Source organism: Thunnus thynnus, chromosome 17 (genome assembly GCF_963924715.1).
Source record: "Thunnus thynnus chromosome 17, fThuThy2.1, whole genome shotgun sequence".
Taxonomy (NCBI): domain Eukaryota; kingdom Metazoa; phylum Chordata; class Actinopteri; order Scombriformes; family Scombridae; genus Thunnus; species Thunnus thynnus.
Genome location: NC_089533.1, coordinates 11,490,788 through 11,507,972, shown reverse-complemented (window position 1 = coordinate 11,507,972; position 17,185 = coordinate 11,490,788). Strand labels below are relative to the sequence as shown.

The 17,185-nt window shown below is 39.1% G+C and overlaps 2 protein-coding genes across 2 annotated transcripts in view; both read right to left on the bottom strand.

The window, feature by feature from the left end:
* Positions 1 to 655: 655 nt before the first annotated feature.
* LOC137168614 (myosin heavy chain, fast skeletal muscle-like) lies at positions 656 to 13,113 on the bottom strand. Its single transcript, XM_067571309.1, has 40 exons — positions 12,989 to 13,113; positions 12,683 to 12,905; positions 12,302 to 12,445; positions 12,055 to 12,211; positions 11,915 to 11,942; positions 11,724 to 11,835; positions 10,400 to 10,492; positions 10,256 to 10,319; positions 10,034 to 10,132; positions 9,840 to 9,943; positions 9,600 to 9,738; positions 9,375 to 9,493; positions 9,113 to 9,262; positions 8,861 to 9,031; positions 8,471 to 8,777; positions 8,205 to 8,275; positions 8,029 to 8,116; positions 7,822 to 7,939; positions 7,592 to 7,715; positions 7,357 to 7,493; positions 6,989 to 7,244; positions 6,418 to 6,660; positions 6,134 to 6,310; positions 5,864 to 6,013; positions 5,662 to 5,748; positions 5,166 to 5,555; positions 4,879 to 5,005; positions 4,675 to 4,793; positions 3,716 to 3,912; positions 3,407 to 3,590; positions 3,153 to 3,318; positions 2,851 to 2,975; positions 2,396 to 2,704; positions 2,112 to 2,315; positions 1,877 to 2,002; positions 1,619 to 1,789; positions 1,394 to 1,498; positions 1,206 to 1,301; positions 943 to 1,074; positions 656 to 783 (listed from the first exon to the last, which is right to left on the bottom strand). Exons 2-40 carry the CDS (start codon positions 12,884 to 12,886, stop codon positions 766 to 768), a joined length of 5,811 nt encoding a protein of 1,936 aa, XP_067427410.1. The 5' UTR covers positions 12,887 to 12,905; positions 12,989 to 13,113; the 3' UTR covers positions 656 to 765.
* LOC137168611 (myosin heavy chain, fast skeletal muscle) overlaps positions 656 to 17,185 on the bottom strand; it is a 47,400-nt gene continuing 30,870 nt past the window's right edge. The window contains exon 40 of the mRNA XM_067571302.1: positions 656 to 783. Within this exon, the coding sequence (XP_067427403.1) occupies positions 766 to 783 (18 nt within the window). The 3' untranslated portion in view covers positions 656 to 765. The remainder of the gene's footprint in view (positions 784 to 17,185) is intronic.

The following is a 17,185-nucleotide window of genomic DNA, read 5'->3' as shown; positions in this document are numbered from 1 at the left end:
CTGCAGAGATGGACTGAGGTGCAGATTGTGACAGATCTGAATTAAAATAAATAAATTTTCACCTCAAAAACATAATTCATGTAGGTGAGGGTTCAGACAAATGGGGGGGAATGAAAGGGTTCTGTTCTACATAATGACCAGGTAAGAGACACGGTAAACACAATTTGTATCCTTGAATAAAATATTTAACTCTATGTTATATAGAATACTGGGCATGTTTTTGTTAATGACATGGTGAAAAGTGTAACAAAGCCCATTGTCCATCGCTTTGGATAATTGATATGATAATGGGAATTAATTGTGGCTCTGAAAGTTATATTTTGCCTATTATACTGTATTTATGTTTAAGTTATGCCTCTTAAATTCTGACTCTGTAAAATGTGAAGGTGTCTTTTAATCTTGAAACTGACACCGCTATCACTCTTCCAAAAAGTGATGCTAAGCAGAAGACAGTGTCATTTTACTGGACATTACCATTTGGGTATGAATCATGTTAACGTTGAGCTGAAAGACCTCCCCATCCAGCCAACTAGATAAGTGGTGTACTGCCACAAGTTAAACTGATGCAGCTCCACCTTCCTACTGTGTTGAACACTGTGTGCTCAAGTGTGACTTAAAGAGAAACTAAAGAGTAAATAATACAGACTAAATATGATTAAATTATGAAGGAAAAAAACTTTATTGAATGAATACATTGTAAGAAGACAATTCAACAGCTACTTCATATTTTATGAACTCTGTCGAAAGGTGCCAAAAGGATGTCTCTTATTCAGCAGCATCAGACTAGAAAGAAAACAAGAAAAAAAGATTCACTATGTATTCTTACAATAAAAAATAAATAAAAAATAGTATAAAATATTTAGCTTATAAATAGACCTAAATAACCCCATTAAATTAAGGTGCCCACGTAATAATATATTTAAAATATTATCACTTGGTTACCTTTCCATGATCACGGCTCTTGGCTCTCAGCTTGTTGACCTGGGACTCAGAGATGTCAGCGCGCTCCTGAGCTTCCTCCAGCTCATGCTGGACCTTCCTGAACCTAGACAAGTGAGTGTTGGCCTGCTCTTCCTGTTAAGGGTTGGGAATTGAAGTATGATGATGATGTATTTTTTTAAATATGACATCATATTAGTATGCTTTCTATAGTTACTGATTTGTGCTACATTCCTATATGAAAAATTACAAAACATTTGACTCACAGCCTCCTCAGCCTGTCTCTTGTAAGCCTTCACTTTGAGCTGCAGCTTATCCACCAGATTCTGAAGTCTATGCACATTCTTCTTGTCTTCCTCAGTCTATGCAAAAAAAGGAGTGTTATTGATGGAGTATAGAAAGAAAATTATGTAATTAAGAAATCAGGATAGTTTTTAGTTAAATGAGAAATTACCTGGTAAGTCAACTCCTTCACTCTCCTCTCATATTTGCGGACTCCCTTAACAGCATCAGCTCCACGTCTCTGCTCGGCATCAACTTCGGTTTCCAGTTCACGGACCTGTAATGCGATGTTGCACAGTTTATCAAAACCTTGTAGAGGAATTTAAGTAGTGAGGAAGGTTTAATTTATTCCACATATTGAAAGTGTGATTAACATCCGAATATATTATGAGCATACTCTTGATTCCAGTTTCTGGAGCTGCTTCTTGCCACCCTTCATGGCGAGGTTCTCAGCCTCATCCAGACGGTGCTGCAGGTCCTTGACTGTGACCTCCAGGTTCTTCTTCATCCTCTCCAGGTGAGCACTGGTGTCCTGCTCCTTCTTCAGCTCCTCAGCCATCATGGCAGCCTGAAATGATATGCATCAAGTATGAACAAGTATTCGGTGAGGTGAATTTGAATTTTATAAAAGGAAGACTCATAAACATGAACTCACATCAGTGATAGCCTTTTTAGCTTTCTCTTCAGCATTTCTTGATTCCTGAATAGTGTCGTCCACTTCACCCTGAACCTGCACAAGGTCAGACTCCAGCTTCTTCTTGGTGTTCAGAAGACTGGTGTTCTGGATATTAAAAAAGTAACATTTAATTGAAATTTGTTATGTATAACAAAGTTTGTATGTACACTCTATTCATTCTGTAGAAAGACATTTTGAACTATTGAATGTAAACCTGAGAGTGAAGCAGTCCGACACGCTCACTAGCATCAACCAACTCCTGTTCAGCCACTTTGCGTCCTCTCTCTGTCTGCTCCAGAGCGGCTCTCAGCTCCTCGATCTCCGCCACCATCAGGCCATTTCTGCGCTCCACCATGGCAGCCTGCTCCTTCATGTCTTCATGTCCTCTGACAGCATCATCAAGGTGCAGTTGGGCATCCTGACAACATGTGGAGAAAAAGAGAGTTAACTTCCTTTGCTCTTCAACATTTGTTTATTCATTGATTAGATAAATCTCACCTTGAGCTGTCCCTGGACATTCCTCAGTTGTTTCTGGGCCTCAGCAGCCTGCCTGTTGGCATGGCTCAGCTGAATCTCCATCTCATTCAGGTCTCCTTCCATCTTCTTCTTGACTCTCAGGGCATCATTCCTGCTCCTGACCTCAGAATCGAGAGTGCTCTGCATGGAGTCAATCACCCTCTGGCTGTTCCTCTTGATCTGCTCCATCTCCTCGTCCTTTTCTGCAAGCTTCCTGTCAACCTCACCTTTGATCTGGTTAAGCTCAAGCTGAACACGGAGAATCTTGGCTTCCTCATGCTCCAGTGTGCCCTAAAGGAAAAAATTGAACGTGTACCTAAAGGTTACCAGTCTTTCACAGAAAAATTAAAGAAAAAATCAAATGAATACTTGCCATTACATAAATGCTTTTGTATTTTATCACATAAGTTGTCTAATATTGTAATTTCGATTTTTACCTCTGCTTCCTCCAGTGCTGACTGAATTTCAGTCTTCTCAGTCTCCATGGTCTTCTTGGCTTTCTCTAGCTCATGGATGCTCTTTCCGGTTTCACCAATCTGTTCAGTCAGGTCTGAGATCTCCTCTGTAGAACACCAAAAGGCAAAATCCAGTTTAGAGAAACATAGACTATGCTGTATACATTATGTCTAGAAAATAAGTTTTAACACCAAAAAACCTCATGACCTACACCTATAGAGGTCAAGGAAGAACCCTTACAATCACTTTAACAGTTACATTAAATATGGTGGGATTGACATACGCTGCAGGTTCTTGTTCTCTCTCTTCATGGTCTCCAGGTGATCCAGACTCTCCTCGTAAGAGTTCTTCATCTTGAACAGTTCAGTGCTGAGAGAGCGAGCCTCCTTCTGGGCTCCTTCAAGCTCTGCCTGGCCCTCCTCATATTTCTGTTTCCATTCTGCAAGGACCTAGAATTATATAGATGAATAACAATGATTAATTACTAAGATAGATTTGTGTTTCACTCGAATCAGTGTGGTTTTGTTTTCCTGTTACCTTATCAAAGTTCCTCTGCTTCTTGTCAAGGTTGGCAGCCAGACCATTAGCTCTCTCTACATCAATCATGAGGTCTTCCACCTCACCCTGTAGCCTCTGCTTGGTCTTCTCTAAAGAGGCACATTTTGAGTTCACAGCCTCAATGGACTCCTCAGCATCCTGCAGACGCTGGGCAAGCTTTTTCCTGTAGTGAAGAAGTATTTGTTTACATTTAATTGCATATTGACAGCAAAATATGTGGAATGTTATCTGGAAAAGCAAGCAATTGAATTGAAAACTAATTCAAACTCTGAAAAAGTAGTGACTTACTTGGCCTCCTCCAGCTCCTCAGTGCGCTGGATAGCATCAGTCTCATATTTGGTTCTCCACTGAGCCACTTCACTGTTAGCCTTGGACATTCCACGCTGCAGCTCAGCTTTAGCCTCTTGCTCCTCCTCAAACTGCTCTCTGAGCAGATCACAGTCATGGCGGGCTGACTGAACAGCATGGGCCAGGGCATTCTTGGCCTGATGAACATGGCAAGAGGTATTTTAATTGATCTATTAAATATAGATCATCTATTTCTATCAATCTTGTTTAAATACAATTTGTCATGGTGGCACATGTTGATTGAGTCATTTAGTTTTGGATAATTTACTTTTACATCAGATTTGCTATTTCGTGTAGTGTGTGGGACTTTGTGGGATGGAAGGTGGAAGGTGCTTGGTGAGGAAGGAGAAACAGGTATGTTAGTGGGATGTGCTTAAGTCATAAAAGACAAGGCTGAGGAGTAGCAGCAACACCCCATGAAGAGGATTAGATCCTATTCCCACAAATCCCCTGGTCAGTTAAATGGTAATATGGTGATAAAATTCTTAAACAGGCAACCCAACATTCACAGCCACTAAGCCACTAAGGTGTAACACTGCATTAAGAGAAATAGGTCCTATTCCCACAAATCCCCTGGTCAGTTAAATGGTAATATGGTAATAACACAACCCAACATTCACAGCCGCTTCAGACAGTGACTGGCCAGATATGGTGGTAGGAAATGAATCATAAGTTTGAATTTCTCTCTCAAGCTCTTTTTCCTGCTTTCTAACATGATCGGATGACATGTTGCAAGAACTTTCTTTTCTTTTTTTTATGCTTATGCTAGGAGATATGGTGGGTTAGTAGTAGGTGAAGAGTAACAGGTGATTGACTACATTTGAAAAGGAGGACTCATTTCATCCCTTGTTAAAAGCTAATAATAGTACATAGTATAGTAACATGTAAACTTGTTATACCTTCACTTCTTCCTCAATGTGTCTCTTCAACTCCTCAATTTGCTGAGTGTAAGCCTGCTTTCCCCTGGTCAGCTGGGAATTAAGAGCGTCTTTCTCCTCAATCTGGCGGGAATACTCACCTGAATGATAAATTGTAAATGTGTTATTTATCAAAATGATCATTACTTTTATTTTTTTTACTATTTTTTATCACAAGTGACTCACCATTCTCTGTCTGCAGTCTTGCCCTCTGTGCACTTATGTCATTCAGCTGGCGCACATTCTCATCATTTTTGGCCTTCAGCTCACTCAGCTGGTCCTCAAGAGTTCTGCACATTTTTTCCAAGTTGCCCTATCAAGAACACAACATTATGTATTTAAACATATTTACATGAACAAAGAAAATGCTGAGCATTTATCTAAGTTGAAAGTTACTGCCATACTATCCATTATAGTTCATATTTATAAGCATAATGAAAGTCAAATATTTCAGTTATACACAAAACACCCACTTTGGATTTAGCGATAGCCTCCATGTTACTGGAGAGGTCATCAATCTCCATCTTGTACTCGCTCTTCTCCTTCTCCAGCTTCTGTTTGACACGCTGGAGGTTGTCAATCTGCTCTCCCAGCTCTGCAACACTGTCGGCCTGTTTCTTGCGGAGAGCTGCTGCGGTAGCTTCATGCTGCAGGGTTGACTCTTCAAGGTCACGGCGCAGCTTCTGGAACTCAGCCTCACGCTTCTTGTTCATCTCAATCTGAGCGGCTGTTGCTCCACCAGCTTCCTCAAGCCTCTCACTGATCTCCTCAAGTTCCCTGGAGAGGTCAGCCCTCTGCTTCTCCACCTTAGCCCGAGCAGCCCGCTCAGCCTCAATTTCTTCTTCCAGCTCCTCAATACGAGCCTAAGTTTGATAATAGTAATATCAAGAAGGCTTATTAAGTGAAACATACTGTAACAGTGGTTTTTCAGTACAACATTAGAGTATAACATTCATGTCAAATACTAACCTGGAGTTCCTTGATCTTCTTCTGAAGCTGAGCACCAAGAGACTGTTCATCCTCAATCTTGCTGAGCAGCTGGCTGGTCTCAAACTCCTTCCTAGAAGAGGAAAAAACAGTTATTGCTGTTATAGTTTTAGTTTTGACTCAGGATCATTGTATTGCATTATGGCAGTAGTTCAATGTAAGGGTTAAAGATGAAAAAGAAAACTTGCTTCTTGATTTTCTCCTCAGATTGCTGCTTGTCATTCTCCAGATCCATTATGGATTCCTGGGCCAGTTTCAGATCTCCCTCAAGCTTCCTCTTGGCTCTCTCAAGGTCCATACGGAGCTTCTTCTCTTGCTCCAGTGATCCCTCAAGCTTTTGAGATAATATTATAAATTTGACATGAAATAATGCTTTGATTTTTTATCATGGAATGTGAATTCTAACACACAAGCTAACAATACAAACATGTTATCAAAAGAAATGTTTTCTCACATCATCCACTTGCTGTTCCAGCTTTGTCTTGGCCTTGGTCAGAGTGTTGACTTTGTCTTCCTCTGCCTGGAGATCGTCCAGCGTTTGCTGGTGAGCCTCTTGGAGGGCTTTCTTCTCCTTGGTTAACTTGGCAATAGACTCATCTTGAGATGCCATCTCCTCTGTCAGGTTTTTCACCTGGAAGTGTCAGGCAAGGTGCATTATTTCCATCACTTTATACGTTTGAAAGGTAATTTCATATACTTTGTCATTTTTTATAAATGTAGGTTTAAATTTATTCCAACCTTGTTTTCAGTTGCATGTTTCTCCTTCTCCACTTTAGCCAAGGTGAGCTCCAAGTCATCAATATCTTTCTTCAGCTCAGAGCATTCATCCTCCAGCTTCCTCTTCTTGCCAGTCAGCTCAGCATTGATTTCCTCTTCATCTTCCAGTCTCTCAGTTGTCTCTTTGAGTTTGGCCTCGAGTTGGATCTTGCTCTTAATCAGACCTTCACACCTTTCCTCAGCATCTGAGAGATTCTCAACTTCCTACAATTTATTATGAACATACAGTAAGTTAATAAGTTTGCTATTCTCTGAATTTACCTGAACATTTTCAGGATTAATACTAATATGTATATGTATATATATATATATATATATATATATATATATATATATATATATATATATATATAATTTTTAATGTATTAATTAGTATTTGTCAATCTACATGTTTGGTCAGGCACATCGAAGATGAGATGACCAGAAGAGTATCTGGCATCTTTAAATTTCACCTAAATATCTGAAAATGTTAGCAATTCAACATTCAATTAGTGTAGTGTAGATGTGACACTTGCTTTTGTATCCTACTTACAGAAGCCACTTGCAGTTGCAGGTCATTCTTTTCCTGCAGCAGGGAAACCATCTTTTCCTCCAGCTCCTTCTTCTTGGCCAGGGCAGTAGCCAGGTCTGTTTTCATCTTCTCATAGTTCTCCTTCATGTTCATCAGCTCCTTCTCAGTCTCAGCGCTCTTCAGAAGAGGCTTGATCTTGAAGTACAGATTCATCCATGGCCAGTTTTTCACATTCATGAATGAACGGATATTGTACTGAATACCAAAGACAGCCTCTCTGGAAAATTGATATGAATAAAGTGTCATTTTTACTGCAACGTGACTTAACAAAAATAGCTGTATCTATTTCATTGGACAGAACAGTTCAGTGTACTGTATGACAATCATACCTCCTCTCCATCATCTTAACAAACTCTGTCCTCATGAGGAATCCTCTGCAGAGAGCCTGAGTCATGGTCACCAGATTAGCCAGTTTCTCATCTCTCATCTCCTCCAGTAAACCCAGCAGACCAGCTTTGAAGAACACCTGTGTGGTTGTTTGAAGGAACTCAGTCATCAGCACAAATTGATACAAAAGGACATATGTACATGGCATATCTATTGATATTGTTGATAGAAATTAACCTTAGTGTGCCCAAACTTGTACTGAGTGTGATCCACATCAATGGAGCCTAGCAGCTTCTCTGCAGCTTTCTTGTTGTCAATGAACTGTCCCTCAGGGATGACGCTGGCATTTAATACTTTGTATCTACAAGACAACATTATGTTGTTACTTACAATGACCCCACATCTTGGCCGGCTGTTTTAACTCAGCTGAAATGAACTTGACTTGCTTATATTAAAAATGGCATCACCTCTGCTTGAAGTCACCGTAGAGGATTCTGCTGGGGAAGCCCTTTCTGCAGATTCTGATGCCTTCCAGCACACCATTACACCTCAGCTGATGGATGACCAAGAAGTTCTCCATAAGACCTGAAAGTTGCAAACTCATATTGTTTCAAATATTTCTTTTAATCACTATGTCATATTTAGTGTGCAAAGCTGGGCTATGTGCTTCTAACCTGGGGTCTTTGATTCATTAGGAATCAGGCAACGGACAAAATGAGGGTGAGTGCTCCTCAAGTTGGTCATCAGCTTGCCCAAGTTCTCCTGTGGATCAACAACACAAGATAAGCGGTCAACAATATTTCAAGATGAGGTTTTTAATTAGTATCAAAAAATATGAAACAATTCATACCCTGAAAAGAGCAGACACAGTCTGGAAGGAACCACCCTTCTTCTTTCCCTTTTTGCCGCCGCCACCAGCCTCTGTTTTCACAAACATTAAATTTAATTAATGGCACAGAATAAGTAACTTCGTAGAATTTCTCCTAAGTTTTCTTCTCTGTGGAAATAGTATTTTTTAATTAAGTCACATGCATGGATATATTACCACAGAGTACTCATCAGCTTTATACTATGCCTGAACCAAGTGTAACAGACACACAGTTTCTAATCTCTCACCATCAGCTGCACCGTGTTTTGCATACAGGAAGGCCAGAAGTTTGTTTGAGGCCTTCTGGTAGAGCTGGACAACTGAGTCATTCAGGGGGTCCTTGTTCTTGTCCAACCAGCCAGTGATATTGTAGTCCACTGTACCAGCATAGTGAACCAGGGAGAAGTGAGCCTCAGGCTTGCCCTTTACAGGTTTTGGCTTCTCAAAGGCCTTGGTCTTGCCAAGATGCTGATCATGCAGCTTGTTCTTGAAAGTTGTGTCAGAGGCCTTGGGGAACATGCACTCCTCTTCAAGGATGGAGAATATGCCCATTGGCTGAGGAAAAAAAAAATTCACACCATGGAAGCAATCATTTGCACATGAATCAAGAAGTCACTTCGACCCGATTGACTACTTACCTTCTCAATAAGCTCAATGCAGGCAGCCAAGTCCATACCGAAGTCAATGAACTCCCAGACAATGCCCTCTTTCTTGTACTCCTCTTGCTCCAGGACAAACATGTGGTGGTTGAAGAACTGTTGCAGTTTCTCATTGGTGAAGTTGATGCAGAGTTGCTCCAAGCTGTTGAACTGCAATTACATGAATGTATTAAATTGCATGTCAAAAAATTGTTGATCTTTGAATTGCTCAGACACTTTTCAGCCACTCACATCAAAGATCTCAAATCCAGCGATATCCAACACTCCAATGAAGTATTGTCTTGGCTGCTTTGTGTCCAGCATCTCATTGATACGGATGACCATCCACAAGAACATTTTCTCATAGATAGACTTGCACAGAGCCATGACAGAATTGTGGACCTAGAAATAAACATTTTAGAGTGAGATTTTGTCAGAATCATATTTTCATGTCAAAATGCAAATATTGCCCTTTTATATATTATTTTCAAACAATACATTTTCTTTATCTTACCTGTGGGACAGTCTGACCTTTGGTCACCATCTCATTTCCGACCTTGACTCTAGGGTAGCACAGAGCTTTCAGCATATCAGCTGAGTTCAGGCCCAGGAGGTAGGCGATTTTATCAGCCACTGATGGAAAAACAAACCTTTAGCTATCTGTGAACTGGGACATGTTTACAAATATGTTACATACTAACCCTTGGTAGATTTCCTAAAAGACATCTATCAGAATTACCCTCAGTGCCATCAGGTTCAGCCTGCTCCTCACGCTGCTTCTGCTTAAAATGCATGTTGCCATGGTGCATCACAGCACCAGTCAGCTTGTAGATGCCCATCTTCTCCTCAGCAGTGAAGCCCAAGATGTCAATAGCAGTCTACATTGTACATGAAGCAAAGTTTGAAACATTCTCCAAAGTTGTCTTAAGCATGCAAGATCTATTTAACTAAAATGTTGTTTTTTTGTTTGTTTTTTTACATCTGTTGCAATGAACTCCTCCACATCATCGATGCTTTTGACAGTGATTTCACCCTGACTGACCATTGGGTAGTCATAGGGGTTGGTGGTGATCAGAAGACCCTCTAGAGGAGCACAGTAACGATACCTATTATTGTTTAGTGTTGTCTTTGGTATTATTTCAATGTCATTTTCAAATTTGCATAGTAACATACCCAGGAGCTCAGGCTGGTGGCCAGTCATCAGCTGATAGAAGATGTGGTAGCTCCTCTCAGCAGACAACTGGAAGGTTACACGAGACTTCTCCAGCAGATCTAAGAAAAACGAATTTAAGGAGAGACTGTGAGATTACTCTATTACATTGAAATACTATTACTTTATCAAAGACCAGATTATAGCCCAGATGAGGCTTGAGTCATACCATGGTTGAAACTTACATGTTTCAATATCAGCTGAAGCCAGCTTTCCAGTAGAGCCAAAATGGATTCTGATGAATTTACCCTAGAGAGCCAGATCATTGATAACATCAGTTTTTGCAATTTAGTAAGAAAATACCTTGACATGTTTCCTGGATTACTTACAAAACGAGAGGAGTTGTCATTCCTCACAGTCTTGGCATTACCATAGGACTCCAGCAGAGGGTTGGCTGCAACAATTTGGTCCTCAAGGGAGCCCTGCAAGAGAGGATTTGAGTTACGTAAGCTAAACATTCAAATTAAATGCACAATATGTAATTCCAGCTGCTAGGGGTCTCAATCAAAACAATAACAAAAGACGTAGTGTGTGAGTTGTTGTCTTCATTGTTAAACAACGAGCGGGTAAGGATTACTCAAGTGTTCATCGTTCAGGATGTTTTTACCAGAAGCTGAATAATCCGCAGAGGTTTCCTCCTTTCCAAAACAAACAGACACTGAATAAAGCAGTGTCATGTAAAAAATCCGTGTTTCTCTGATGCTGTTCAGCGGGCACAGGATGTCCGGTAGGGGCTGCTAGCCAAGCTGCCTCTAATGTTTGCTCAGCTCATTTCTCTGATAATTTAAGATCCAGACATTCAGCAGGTTTCTACCGAGAGCTGAATTATCCGCAGAGGTCTCCTCCTCTCCAAAAACAAACATACCAGGGGATTAAAACTGGTAAAAATACTGAATAAAAGTGTTTCATGTAAAAAATCTATGTTTTTCCAATGATGTTCGGCTGGCACCGGATGTCCGGTAGGGGCTGTTAGCTGAGCTGCTGCTAATGTAGCTTGTTTCTCTGATTTTCTCTGAATAAAGTTTTTCACGTAAAAAATCATTGTTTCTCCGACGATAATCGGCAAGCACCAGACTTCCAGGAGGGGCTGCTAGCTGAGCTGCTGCTAACATTTGCCCAGTTTGTTTCTCTGAAAACTTAAGATCTTGATGTCCGACGACTAAAATCCTTCATCTGGATATACTTAAAAATGACCAAGATGTAAAAAGTTTATCATAAAAATGTGACTTAAAACTGAATAAAAGTCAATTTATAACAGTTTCTGTCGAACAACCACAACGCTGACATATGATGTGTATACTCTTTGGTAGAGGACATTGACATTGCCAATGTATTATCTTGTAGGTGTATACTCTTTGATAGATGTAATTGTAGCGGACAAACACAACACCGATGCATACATCTTGTACTCTGGTAGAGGGGTATGATGCCATTGACAGGCAACCAAATGAAACCGACCGTTACCTTGATTAAAATTACAGTTTTCGCTGGGTTTGAAAATTGTTGGAAACATTTAGGATAATGTAAGTACGCAACTCAACAAAATATATAACATAGGTCTAGTTGTTTTTAGACAATTTAATGTGGAATAGTTACATATTATAGCTTTAAGTGTCCTCTGACAAACAGTTTTATCTTAAACAATCAATTTACCTGCATCTTGCCAGGTGTTGGCTCAGCCTTCTTGGCTCCAATAGCTGCAATTGTTGCAAAGTACTGGATGACACGCTTGGTGTTGACAGTCTTTCCTGCACCGGATTCTCCACTGGGGTATAAGAGACACATGTCAAGATTCTGCTTTATTATCATTACATGATTTAGCATTACGGTTCTGTTATACTTACGTAATCAGGATAGACTGGTTTTCACGATCTGAAATACAAACAGACATTTCTCATGAATTCCGTTTTTGTAATTCCTTCAATTCCTTCCTTATGTTTAAGTTCAGTTCTACACAATTTAACACTGCTAATTTTGACCTTACCCGTGTGCATGAACTGATAGGCATTATCAGAGATGGAGAAGATGTGAGGTGGTGCCTCAATCCTCTTCTTGCCTCTGTATCCTCCCACAACTACAGCATCATACACTGGAAGCCACTTGTAGGGATTCACAACAACGCAAAACAGCCCAGAGTAGGTCTGTAATAGCACAAATAGAAAATAAACATGGTGTTAACATTTAGATATGCAGATATAAATGCACATCACATTAGTAAAGTGGAAACTCACGTAGATCATCCAGGATGCAAAACGCTCTTTGAGGTTATACAACACACAGGGCTCATTGAGGTGGGTCATCATGACCATGTCCTCAATTTTATCAAACTTTGGAGGGTTCCTGGGAAAGATTTCATCTTCTTTCACAGTGAGTGTCTGAAGAGATATAGTAAAAATACATTAAAAATGTTTTTACTAAGATTTTTTTTCTTCAAATTTAGAATTAATCAGATGGATGTCCTTGTTAACCACTGTGTCAGTGTGAATTTAAAAGCACTAAATGTTTTACTAAGTTATAGTTTTAAATACATGTTAATGGAAAGAATGGCATCCTCCTTCAATGGAAATAGATGGGAAAATGTTGTTAAAAAAGTAAAATAATGAATTGCCTACCTTACCACAGTCTGTTTCAACTGTGGCTTTGCCACCCTCTTTATTCACAAGTTTACCCTTGAGATACATCTCCTCCTTTTCAGTCACAAAGACGGCGGTTTTGGCATCAAAAGGAGCGGCTTGTGCTTCAATCCTCTCCCTCTCTGGCTTCCGGAGGTAGATGGCCGCCGGGCCATAGCACTCCATCTCCGCGTCTGTGCTCATGGTGGCACTTTAGTGGAGACTGAAAAAATAGAGTTAAAATATCAGCAGGATGTCGTAATGGTGTTGTATCCATCTGATGTTGGAGATTTTGACATCTTTTACCTCAGCTGGTTCCAAAAAATGATGAGTGGTAGAGTATCTGGTGGAGTCAAGATGCTATAAAAAAGATGATTAAACGTGAGTACAATAACTTTTTTCAGTTTGGTTTTCTCACTTTAAATCTTCCTGGCAGAATGTCAGTTTGAGAGCAGTCGAGCATGAAGGTGGCAAAACTTATTCAGATTTAACTGATAAGTGCTAGCTGAATTCAGTTGAATCATTAAAGTTCAATTCTCTCCTATCCCCTCAACTGCCCCCCACACCCAGAGAAATAGTACTGCTCTTAATGATCACTTAGTATAGAGTATGTGTTGAGACAGGATGTGTACTGCACATCAACACAAATGAATTAATTGTGCGATTTCTGGAAGAAAAAAAGAAAGAAACCACTTAAATGTTTTAAGAGTATTTCAAGTAAATTGTTTTGGAAAACAGTTGCCAACTCATTTCAGGTATTGCTCAAAATAAGTTTCACATGCCAAATGAACATCAGCCAGTTGCTACATTTGATAAAGAAGTTATTAAAGAAGCATGATACAAGTGTCCTGGCAGATCTTGAAGGCTTATGCCCATTATGGCATGTTTGATTTGAATTTGGCTCACCAAAGAAAATATAATATATAATATATAAAAATATAGCAACATTTAACCCATATCATGAAGAGAAATAGTACTGCTCTTAATGATCACTTAGTATAGAGTATTTGTTGAGACTGTGTACTGCACATCAACACAAATGAATTAATTGTGCGATTTCTGGAAAAAAAAAAAAAAAAAGAAAGAAACTACTTAAATGTTTTAAGAGTATTTCAAGTTAATTGTTTTGGAATAATATCTGCTCAAGAATACTTAAATATGACATGAAATTTCACCTGAATATCACTTAAAACAAAGATAACTCTGACAAAGAATCATTGACAATATGCATTAGTAATTAGCAACACATAAACTTTACCCACTGATCAATAGGAATTCAAACCAAGATCATAGTCGATACACTCACCTGTGTTGGGTGCCTACCAGTTCATGCAGAAGTCCAGGGCTGCCTCTTTTATAGAGGGTGGGAGTGCTTGATCAGCTGTAGTCTCACTCAGTTTGGTCATGGCCTCATCCTGTTGCTTAATTTGTGGCAGTGATGTTTATGCAGCTTGTAAGCATTTTTATTTGTAACTAGAATCTGAAAACCACATAATGCAGCATGATGTTGTACCAATTGATTTGATTTCATCACAAATGTGAATGTGACACCCAATATGGGTGTTAAAATACTGAATAAAATGTAAAATTTGACCATTGTTTAGTAGGAAAATGGAAATTTATAGTAGAATGGACTACTTTGCTAAGAAATTCAATTTAAATTATACTGAAAAAAAATACCTTCCTCACAGTTAAAGTAATTCTAATTTATTTTCAACATGCTTGCTTTCATAGGAAATGTTGACTATGAACACATTCTCTTAAAAGAAAAAAAAGACAAATTGTAGAGTAGGAGAAGGACAGTTAGACCTGCACACATACTTAAGTAAGACTTCAGTAAACCTAATATGCCCCAAGGGTCTGCTTAAGTAAGCATGACTATAAAATTATTTAGAGTGAAAGAAGGAGCTCATTAATTTCTCACCTAGATTAACTCAGTGAGTTACAAACTTGCTATTATGAATGTTGTTGTGTATATATGGTTTGTGTACATTCCCAATAAATGTAGCTCTTGATTTAAAGGTCATGAATGATGAAACATGTAGTTAACATAAAAAATCTTTTTTTTAATTCATGGATAGCTTTGGGGGTTGGTTTTGGAAACTCATCCAAATTCCATTGGTATTCAGTTGCACGACACTTGCGTATTCGGGATCTTTGAAACTTCACCCCTAAATGACACTAATATAAGACAGCTGTCAACACACTTTCATTAAGGGTTTATATTCATCTTTTATATAAACTATACTAAGTCTTGGGTAAAATTATAATATATAATTCTTAATAATGCTTGACCGTTGTAATGCTGTATTTACAAAAACATTCATTGTGCTCATAAAAACTTCTGTGTTCCTGTGTGTGCCAGTAATACAGAAAGAATAAAATATACTATAATGTATGGCTGTATTTGTGCACTATTTGATCTTAGAAATCTTAGAAATGTAAACTTGTCAATACAAGTACTTTATTAATTGTGGTTACATCACATTAATATTTTTGAAGGGCCATGTCAGATGCTTGCATGGAGTTTAGTTTTGTTAATATGCCAACATGTTTGTTGTCTACAGTTACTGGATTCTGGCACATCTCATATTCCTGTAATAGAATTAAGGATGAAGTACCATCCAAAAACATTCAATCACCTTTTATATATCTTCCTAAATGGACATGAAATCAGTTGCCAACTCATTTCAGGTAATGCCCAAAATAAGTTCCACATGCAAAATGAACATCATCCAGCTGCAACATTTGATACTAAAGAAGCTATCAACGAAGCATGATACAAGTGCCCTGGCAGATCTTGAAGGCTTATGCCCATTATGTCATGTTTGAGTCAATTTGGCTCACCAAAGAAAATATGATATATAAAATAGAGAAACATTTAACCCATATCATGAAGTCGGTTAACAGTTGTAACTTCCTTCTTAACTGATTTTGACTCATTTCAAGATGGCTCTCGGGACATATACTGATTCATTTCAGCAAATGGTGGGAGAACCTAAGATGACTAACATATGAGTATTTTCCATCACTCTTCATAGCTTCTTTGCTGCTAATACTGATTGCATAAGCCCAGATAATTGCTTCAGAATGTATAGTTTCGTACATCTAAGAATGTATATATGTGGTGCTTTATGTGAACGTAGAGAAATTACACCTGCTTACCAGTGCAACTACCCTTAGCCTTTGTCTCTTGTTAGATATCGCCTCACACAGGCTACTGTGAAGAAAAAACCATGATTGGATAATGGGATTTGCTTGCAGAAATATGTGATCATTACAGTGGCCCATGAGTTGTACCTTTCGTTCTAATGACGTTTGGGATTTGGGATTCTGCTATGAAAAAGAAATCCACTTTGGTGTATTGGTGGTGTTGATTTCTTTTGCTGCCTATGTGACATTGACGTGTTTAGCCTGTCACCATACAGTATATTCCCTTTAGGAGGATACTCAGGCACCACAAAAGTGATATGAAATCCAGGCAACTTTCACCAAAAAGCCCTCAGGGCTAGCAGATGAAGGGCTGCCAAATGTCAGAATAGAGATGACTCATTCTGCTCCAGCATCCAAGTCAAGCTTTGGTGTCTTCCAGGGGACTTGGACTTGGAATAACTTGGCAACCCACATCTATTTGTCGTCTGTGACATCCCAATTAGAATGTTGCATGAAGTTGCAGGGAAGGCCTGAGCCTAAGAAGAATTTGATTTGATAATTTTATTAATATGAGAAAAAAAAGGTTCTTCATTCCAATTAGAAAATATTTTCTCATAATCCTTTATCACAATCTTGATGAATCTGGATTACGAAAGTCAAAAAATGCATTCATTCATAAGATGTTTTGGAACTCAAAATATATTAACAATGTAATACAAAATTGTATGCAATAACCTACCAACAATGGTAGAAAATTAATTGATAATTAATCTCTGCGTGAGTGTCGGAACTCTACTGATCTGATAGATCCATATCATTTCATCTATACTGGAGGATGAGTGAGGAAGCTCAGGCAAGGTTTATTTCAACTCTTGTGTGGGCATTTCTTTGTCACTCTATACATTCACATTACAAAACTGCAGCAGCATTAACAGCCCAACCAGCTTTCCCAGCACCTTAGACAGCCATCCCTTTTGCGGAAAAATGGTCGATGCACCAGGCACATGGTACAAAAGGGTTGTCCATAGTCTCCTAATTAATCATGGGCATGTTTTCGGCATAACATGCAATAAACCAATCAGAGTGTCATCTCCCATTCCCTTTAAGAGCCAGGTGCACTTGCCCCTTGGCGGATTGCTATTATGATGGCACATTTGCCAAGTAGTAAGAAGGGACACTTCTCTGCAGAAGAAACGGAAATGCTCGTGCGTAAAGTGAAAGCGCACGACCCTTAACAAGCACACTGGCCCCTGCTGCTCCTGAACCCTCCCGTGGTCAGCCCAGACCACCAGTTTAAGATCCTGTTCATTAATTTGTTGCGAATGTATTTTCATGTGGTTTTTGAAAAGG

Excerpts from the sequence above, each read along its gene's own strand:
- LOC137168614 (XM_067571309.1), bottom strand. The coding sequence starts at position 12,886 with ATGAGCACAGACGCGGAGATGGAGTGCTATGGCCCGGCGGCCATCTAC. Across the intron at positions 10,320-10,399 it reads ATGACAACTCCTCTCGTTTT|GGTAAATTCATCAGAATCCA; the intron begins GTAAGTAATCCA and ends CTGGCTCTCTAG. Across the intron at positions 7,494-7,591 it reads ACAAGTTTGGGCACACTAAG|GTGTTCTTCAAAGCTGGTCT; the intron begins GTTAATTTCTAT and ends ACAACCACACAG.